The sequence below is a fragment of the Acanthisitta chloris genome, unplaced genomic scaffold (genome assembly GCF_000695815.1).
Source record: "Acanthisitta chloris isolate BGI_N310 unplaced genomic scaffold, ASM69581v1 scaffold15873, whole genome shotgun sequence".
Lineage (NCBI taxonomy): Eukaryota > Metazoa > Chordata > Aves > Passeriformes > Acanthisittidae > Acanthisitta > Acanthisitta chloris.
Genome location: NW_008663397.1, coordinates 6,230 through 14,643, shown reverse-complemented (window position 1 = coordinate 14,643; position 8,414 = coordinate 6,230). Strand labels below are relative to the sequence as shown.

General features: G+C 55.6%; 1 protein-coding gene across 1 annotated transcript in view; it reads right to left on the bottom strand.

Moving 5' to 3' along the window:
- Nucleotides 1–8,414, bottom strand: part of ACOT11 (acyl-CoA thioesterase 11) — a gene marked incomplete at its 3' end in the record, with an annotated part of 8,654 nt that continues 240 nt past the window's right edge. Inside the window, exons 2-16 of the mRNA XM_009070988.1 lie at nt 7,578–7,647; nt 5,691–5,741; nt 4,449–4,509; nt 4,129–4,230; nt 3,544–3,679; nt 3,081–3,237; nt 2,597–2,716; nt 2,375–2,519; nt 1,424–1,479; nt 1,237–1,303; nt 1,068–1,151; nt 824–957; nt 403–534; nt 201–327; nt 1–111 (exon numbers count right to left, since the gene is read on the bottom strand). Coding sequence (XP_009069236.1) covers nt 1–111; nt 201–327; nt 403–534; nt 824–957; nt 1,068–1,151; nt 1,237–1,303; nt 1,424–1,479; nt 2,375–2,519; nt 2,597–2,716; nt 3,081–3,237; nt 3,544–3,679; nt 4,129–4,230; nt 4,449–4,509; nt 5,691–5,741; nt 7,578–7,647 — 1,553 coding nt within the window. The remainder of the gene's footprint in view (nt 112–200; nt 328–402; nt 535–823; nt 958–1,067; nt 1,152–1,236; nt 1,304–1,423; nt 1,480–2,374; nt 2,520–2,596; nt 2,717–3,080; nt 3,238–3,543; nt 3,680–4,128; nt 4,231–4,448; nt 4,510–5,690; nt 5,742–7,577; nt 7,648–8,414) is intronic.

The window sequence follows — 8,414 nt, the reverse complement described above, 5'->3', positions numbered from 1 at the left end:
CAGGAACTTCTCACAGGCTTCAAAGGTGGCACAGATGTCAGAGGACAGTCCTGCCACATTGGTGGTGATGTAGTTGAGGTACCCTGGTGTAGCCTGGTTGTAGTAAGCCACCTGTGAGGCACAGGAGATAGTTAGTAGAGGCATGTGTGGAAGGGGAGCTTCCCCAATGGGGTGTGAGTGGCATGGCCACAGCATCCCACCTTGCTCATCTCCTCTGACTCTGGCCAAATGCAGAAACCAGAGCAGAGTGTCTCCCCACGTGTGAATTCAGCTCTGGCAGGATGGGTAGGCAGTGTCACGGACCGAAAGGCCACCACGTAGGGGTCCCTGGGGAGGAGAGAGCACAGTGAGCCAGCACAGCTCAGCTGGTGGGGATTAGGAGGTCAGGCCAGAGACAGTTACCCTCTGCTGCAGGGTTTCCTCCTGGATGCCAGGATGACAAAGTCCTGTGGCTTGTCCTCGTGCCTGAGCATCTGGCTCACCACATGGTAGATCATGTCGTCGTCATCTACCTTCTGGACGAGCTCAGCACTCCTGTGTGGTGTGAAGGCATCAGTCAGAAACCCCACCATGTCCCCCAATTCCAGGAGCTTACACATTTACAGCCCACCACTATACCCAGAATATTTGGGGGGACCCAAAGTAGATGTTTTCTGCAGCAAGGTGCAGCCATCAGTGCAGGTGGAACCAGGACAGGGACGTGAAGAGAAAGGTCTCTAGGAGCAATCATGGCTCCAGGGCAGCACACACTCCAGAAAAGGCCACAGGGATGCTCAACCACAAGCCATAGCTTTAGGGATGTTGGAAGCCCTGCAGCACTCACACATAGTGGCTGTCCCACTCGTGCCGGCGCCGCAGGTTGGAGAGCAGGGAGAAGGCTCGGCTGGCTGTGATGCAGACTGACATCTCAATGCGGAAGGACAGGAACTTGTCCTCCTCCAGTGTGTACATCCGCACCTGGGGGAGCACAGGGCACAGCTGGGATGCACTCCCCACTGCCAAGCCCACCAGTTGCCAATGCCTTGGGGGCAAGGGGCAGCTCAGGGGGACAGGGAAGGGTTTAGTACCTTTTCCTTTTCCCTGGCGAGCGCCCAGTTCGCTTTGGCTATGAGCATCTTCAGTGCAGAGACGTTGTTGTAGCTCAGATAAACCTGGGGCAGGGGCAGCGTGTCAGGGTCTGAAGGGGGGGCAGGAGAGGGGGCCGGAGGCAGTGGCTCCTGCAGGGAAGCATCCTACCTTGTTGCTTTGGTCCCAGGGCACAGAGAGCGGCACCTCGGTCTGTTTGCAGGAGACAACGTATTTTCTGCAGGAAAGGAAGAGTTTCCCTTATGGGTGGACACAAGCCACCCACAGACTGTCCTTGCACCCAACTGCCAAGCCCCTCCCTCCTCCATCCTTACATCGCACTTGCTTTTCCACTCACCGGTCCAGCCGAATTTTTTTCCTAGCACTGGCTTCTCTGTACCTCCTTTCTCCATCCTGATAAATGGGAAAAGCCAGTTAGGTTAATAGGAGAAGAGGAGAGAAAAAAGAAAATCACGTACTTTTGGGAGTGGGAAAACATTCAGCAGGGAAGGGCTGGAAGGTGAAACCTTAGCCCTTGTGCTGCTGCCCCAGCTGTGCTGCAGTTGTGGTTAGTGATTAACCATGAGCTATTTTGGCATTGCTGCCACATTGTGATCAATCCACAGGCACTAGCACATTATGGAAAACCCTTGTTGTGGCTGCAGAGCTGCAAACAGCCCCTGAAACACAAATAGTGTCCCCTTGCACCTGCAAATGTCCTCTCCTGGGGAAATAAACCACTCAAAAAGCGGCTTATTTGAAGAAAGTGCTAGCACAGTGTTTTAAAGCAAGGGGAGAGGGAGCTCAACTCTGGCTATGAGATGATCTCCTTCAGGGTGGGAGATCCTGGTTTTAAAGCATAAAAATATCAGGCAGGTGGGCAAGGATCAGCCCAGGGGAAGCTGAGATGCACAGCTGTTTGCTTTGCTGCTGTGCTCGCGTGACAGATTTCCTTAAATATTTGGATCTGAGCAAATTATGGATTAGGATGCTTTGAAAGGTGAAAAACAACCTCAGAGGTTCGCATGCCTTCCCCCAAATTATAGAAAAGATGAGCTGGAATTTGCAGGCAATACTCTGTTAAGCCTTGCATTGCTAATACATCTCCATCTCTGCACAGGCAAGTGGTTTATTTTATTAGTTATACCGAGCAATCAATTTAATTCACTTGCTACGGAGCAATTTCATTTCCATCATCATAAAACTGCATTTGTTTTGCTGTGAATCCGAGAGCCCTTCAGGGCTGAGTGGGATTCCCGAGGGTCCCATGCCACTGCAGCAGGGAGAAGCCAGCCCTGCCCATCCTTACCCCTGGCTCAGGTGCCACCATGGGCAGGGTGCAGGGCCTGCCCTCCTGGTCCAGCACCACGAAGGTCATGAAGGCGCTGTTGATGTGCCTTCGGCTGACAGACATCTCCTGGCCATACGCCTCGGCGCTGACCCCCACTTCCATGCTGCCAGAGAAGAAGGAATGAGGGTGTGGAGAACCACTAGGAGGATGGAATGGGGACCCCCTGCTGCTGGCACCCACCTGTTTTTGAAGGCATTGTTGACAATAGCTTTGAGCACCAGGCGGTCCCCAACTTGCGATGGTCCCCGAAAGTGGAACATCTCAATGGCCCTCAGCGTGGGGTGGGCATGGCACAGCCGGCTGTGGGGGCAGGTGTTACTCCCCAGCTGTGGCTCCATGCCCTAGCAGCCCCATGCACCCTCCCTGGCCCAGACAGAGCCTAGGAGACCCCAAAAAATGTCACCCCTGGATTTCAACCGCCAAAGCCAGCCAGGAGAAAGGACAGTAAGCAGACTGTGGTGAGTATGAACCCTTTCCTGGAGTCCTCCAGCATCTTGCACCTGTGGGACTCCCTGGATAGCATTGTCTAAGGGTGATGTGCTAGGGCCCATCCCTTTGGAGGGTCCCTACAACCTGTCTGTGGCCAGATCCAGCCAGACACTGCCCTGGCTGTATGTCGCGTCCAGGCACACCATCCCCCAGACCCGACTCCTCGACAGGTCACCTGGCTGCAATGGTGGCCACATTCTCCATCCAGGCCATGATCTGCCCACCAAAAGTGTTGCCCAGATGGTTGGCATGTGGAGGAAGCACCAGCTCCACGCTCTCCACCCGTGTCTTCTCCGCTGGTACCGCACCACTGCCATCCCGTGTCTCCAGCTCTGCCACTATGAGAGAACAGGGTTCAGTGCAGTGACAGCTGTGGAGTTCCTTCTCCTGGCACCCCACCAGTCCCTGCCCTTTCTCCCTACAGACACCCTCCCACTGCACCAACCTCACACACACCTCCTGGCCTGGGGGTCTGGTATAGTGGGGCTAATTCCTACCCCTCCATGGCCAGGGCATTCCCAAACCTCTGTGTGGTGATCACCACTCTTCCCTCTCAGCATCCCACACAGGAAGAGGGATGTCACTGGTAGGCATCAGGGGTATTTTGGGGCTGGAATCCCGGCTATGGGACACGGTACCAGTTTCACAGGGGCTGCGGGTGAGGAGGTCCTTGAGAGTGTCCTTGTGGACCAGCCGCATGCGGCGGCGCTCGGCAGCAATGCTGTACTCGATCTTCTCCTCCTCCGTCTGTGGGGTCAGTGGCTTCAGCCTCACCTGCAAAGGGGATGGGGCAGGGAACAGTCCTACTGTGGGAGGAGGTAGGGCTCCTTCAGGCACTGACACATGCTCCTATAGCACCATGTGTCCCACTGCACATGCGGCAGAGCCAGCTGCGTTCCTCATGGGTTATGTTGTAACTGTTCGTGGAAGGACCCGAGGGCAAAGGGCTCTCATAGAGGGATCCCTTGGGAGGTGTCACAGAGCAGGAACAAGCACTGATGCTAAGGAGCCATCCTGCAGTGCCAGTGAGGTACATCCTTGCCCCCTCTGGATGCAGAGGAAGGTATGGCAGCAGTGAGCAGGTGCCCTCCATCCCCAGAGCAGGGCTGTGATCCCCCACAAACATGGTACAAGGGGTCACTGACCCTATCATGTGCAGGTAACCACAAAGCAACAGCAGGTGATAGAAAGCCAGGCTCAGCCCAGCCCCAGAGGGGGCTCACCTTGCTGCCGGAGGGGCCCTGTGCCACGAAGGTGGCGTACGCCTTGCAGATGCTGTAGTGCTTCCCACTGCACAGGTCTTCATAGTTCACCTGGATACCCACCTGGGAGAGGACAAAGCATCCCTGAGAACCAGCTCTGCTACTTGGGGACACACATCCCACCAAGCACCCCCAACCAGAGCCAGCTGGCGGGAATCAACATGGGATCAAATTTGGGAACCACAGAAGGATTTGAGGATTTGGCATTTGGCTGCTGGTGGGGAAGGGTGAACAGCAAGGGGGACAGGGGCAGGGGGTGAAGGTGAGTGGCACACACCAACCTCCATGCTGGAGTTAAAGGCTCGGTTCACTTTGGCTTTGATGTTGACAACTTGCCCAACGCTGAAAAACAGAAAGAGGAGAGAGTGCATGAGATTACCAGGGACAACAGCTTCTGAGCAGTTCCCACTGAGGTGCCACAGTGTTATGGCTCACCACCTGCTGTGGTAAGGCTTCCTGGGACTGTGGGACGTGCCAGATGTTCCGCAGGACATGGGGACAGCCACCCCTGAGATGTGACAGCATACAGCTGTCCGGCCCCGTGGTGAGATGTCAGCCCTCAGCAGCCATGCACGAATGGGTCCCCTGGTCTGGGGTGCTGCCAGGACACCTCAGGGGTGCAGAGGTGCCCAAGGCTTATTTGGCACCCCACACCATGCAGGCATGCACACTCCTGCCAGAGCAAACAACTCCTCCAGCCTTGCATCCACTGTCCTGCACGACGGAAGCAGCTGTGGGGTCTCCCCACAGGTCCTCAGCAGCAGTCACAAAGCTGCAGGCACCTTGACTGTTCCTGTTCCTCCTCCTCTCCTGGGCCTCCCAGCAATGGACACTTTGGGATACCAGGAGATGTCAGGAGGCAGGATCTGGTCGGGGCATTTTGCACCATCCCTTAAATGAAACATTTGCTGGCAGTACACTGCTGCTCACAGAGTCCAGGAGCTCTCCTCTGTGCCTTCAGTAGGCTTCAGAGTAAACACATATAGAACTTCAGCTCTTCAGCCTAACCGACTCCAGACTGGTACCAATAAAATGAGCAAATGAAGTTTAATAGTGACACTGATAGCAAACAGCCTTTACCAACTGCATTATTAAATCAGGAATATTCCTCATTCCCTGAAAGAGGCCAATGCTAGAAAATTCAGTGGAAAAATAAACCCTGTAACCACCACAGCAGGTTTGTTCCATAGAGGGCTCAAAAACAGAAGCAAAGAAGAGTCAGTGTGTGCTTTGGCACCATAGCTTTTCCCTTGCCCCCGACACATGATTTCTAGCTTCAAATGATCTCTGCTGCTCAACATGCTTTGCACGTTGGCTCTGGCTGGAGCAGGGGCAGCACAAGGCTGGGACAGTGCCAGCTGTCCCCCAACACAGTCCCCAGGCCCAGTAGCATGCCAAAACATTAGCAGGGTTACATGAGCAGCCTCCATTCACCATGCCATGCCACGTCAGTGTGGTTAACGCTCCCAACTCACGGCAGCACTGCGTTAGGCTGGCTGCTCTAGGGCTGCAAACGTCCATACCAGACACCGCTCCTCCCGTCCCGCTGCCCAGCAGGGCTTGGATACGGCTGGCTGGTGTGAAAAGAGAAAGCAAGATGGGGGGAGAGGGTTAGAGGCGATGGAAGCAGACACACAGATGCTCTGGATGGGTTTGCAGCGAGGGGTATGCAAGGGCAGGGGGCTGGTCAGGCACGTTGGCAGCCACAGAGGTCTACATAGAGCCCTAAAAATACTTTATCTTCTCTCTCCCTATCAAACAGCACAAGCCAGTGCTATAAAAGCCACATGAAGCCTGGCTCAGGGTATGTGCAGTTCTCCTGGGAGGCAGCACTTCCACGTAGCAGGGCAAAAGGATGGGGGGGACCTACTGCCCAGCTGGGGAGTTCTAAGTCAGTGAGGTTTTCGGGTCTCCTCCGTGTCCCCAAGCACCTACAGCTCCTCCCTGCCTCTTCCCCACAGTGGCAGCAAAAAGCACAAACAGCCAGGCACAGAGGAGAGCTGACAGCAAACAGCACACAAAGCTCCTCTGCCTTCCAACAGCTTTGTAGGAAATCCCTGCCAGGTCCCTTGCTCGGCGCTTTAAGCTGGACCATGGCAAGTGGGATCTGAGCCAGGAGCAGCACAAATTCCTTGACCCCTTGGAGCAGTGCCCGACTTGCCCCTGAGGAGGGAGAAATGCTTTGCAGGGCTTGACATAATGCTGTGGAGCAGGGCCTGGGAGCTGGAGCCATGGGGCACAGTATCAATCCCAGTGGTGCCACCTCTGCCAGTGGGAGGTGACACCAGGGCTGCACCACATCCTCACACTGTGGCTTCAGCATGGAGCCAAGCCCCGGGGAGATGGGCAGCACTTCCACACCAACGTACCAGCACCAGTGTGAGAGAGCATTTCCTGGGAATGATGGTGAAACCCAGGAGTGAGTCGAATGTCCTGGCACTAAACAAATCAGCCAGCATCTGGGGATCCCAGTGCCAGCCCTGGATGCCCACAATGGTCCCTGCCCCAGCAGGCAGACCTGTACAGCAGAGAGTGGCTGGGCAACATGGACCCTGTACTGGAAGGATCCTATACTGCATGGCAAACATCCAGGGAGCCCTTGAGGTGGTGCCCAGCAGTGAGCAAATGGGTATTACCTGTACAGGGCTCTGAGAGATGAGTAAAGGGTGGGTGGGCTTACTGGGAGTTGGAAGGGAAGAGACCACCTTGGGAATGTGTGCCTGGTGGGAACGGTCTTGATAGGAGCCTGCAGGGGATGAAGGCAGATCTCCAGGAGGGTGTATGTCCCTTCTGTACTGCAACACCCTCAGGTCAGGAGAAATGTTGTCCCTGCCAGGTGGCAGCCCAGGGGCTGCATGTGTCAAGGTGGACACCTCCACGGGAGCAGCACCCAAGGGCTACAAGAACATGTCTGGGAGTGGATTTTGCCAAAGCAAATCCCAGCCTGATGCATCTCACAAAGCAATAAGCAGGAGATCTCACCTCCCCCAGCACCCGGTGGGGATGTGTGTGCAGGGGTGAGCCCCACTGTGCCCCAGCCACCCACACAGCTGCTGCAGCAGCACGATTTGCAAGATTTGAGTTTTCCAGAGCAGTAAATCAGTTCTTTCTTGAACAAAGCCAGGGAGGAGCTGGCATTGGGGGAAATACCGGGAAGCCAACCCAGCAGGAGCTCCCCAGGCGACCAGACAGCAGATAAATCAGAGCAGACAGTCAGTCCACAGCTCTGCGGTGGAGAGCCTCAGTCCCTGGCTGCCCTGTGAGCCTGGCACTGTCACTGCATCTCCTCCTCTCCCAAGCATCCTGCTCCCTGTTCCAGCTCCAGCCCCACTATCCACATTGCACCTGGCAGGCAGGAAAAAACCCTTCGCTTCCCTGCGCATGCCCCGCTTGGAGCGTGGAGTATTTACCTAATGGTATGCTCAAAATAGATATCATCCATGGAAGCTGTGACGCACGGGCAGCCAGCGTGTCTCTCGGCTGGAAAGGGAAAACAAACTGCATCAGCAACGTGCAGCAACACACCAAGGGTGCAAGGGGCACGTGTGCTCCTCTGCCCCACGGAGAGTGACACTGGTGACACCCCAGATGGTGCCCCTTCCCCGCTCCTGTCTGCTGCCACATTGGCAGGGAATGTGAGCGGGATTTGGGGTTTCTCCTCCTGCAGCAGTGTGGGTTTGCAGATGTTTGTGGGTTTGCAGATGTTTAAGGGTTTGGAGGGTGTGCTGTGACCAGAAGGCACGTCATCCTGCTGTCTGCCTTCCCTCCGTGTTTTCAGCCACCGAGGGGATGCATCAGCAGCCGATACCATCTCCCCATACACAGCAAATATTTTAAAGCTGTTCTGCCGGTCTGGCTTTCCCTCGGGGCTCTAGGAACCTCAAACTGCAAAACTGCTCTGGGAACCTCGTCAAACTGCAGAATTGCACCCATTTCCCTACCATAACCTCCATGTGTTTGGTAGGGTGGCTGAGCTGGTGAGCTCCATCACTTCCCGCTGAGCAGAGGAGCCCAGCCCCCTCTGGCTTGCTGCCAGGGTGCTGGGGACGTCACCGGCCTGGTCTCACCATGGCAAGGAAAAGGGCAGTGTATTGGAAGAAGCAGGCATGGATTTTGATCTGTTCCCAAGCCAGCATGCGTGCTGCAGTGCACGTCTCCTCCCCTCCTTGTCCTGTTCCTGTTTGCTCTCTAATTACTCAGCAAAATGGCATGATGCAGGTCCCCAGCTGGCGTCACTCCGAAGGACA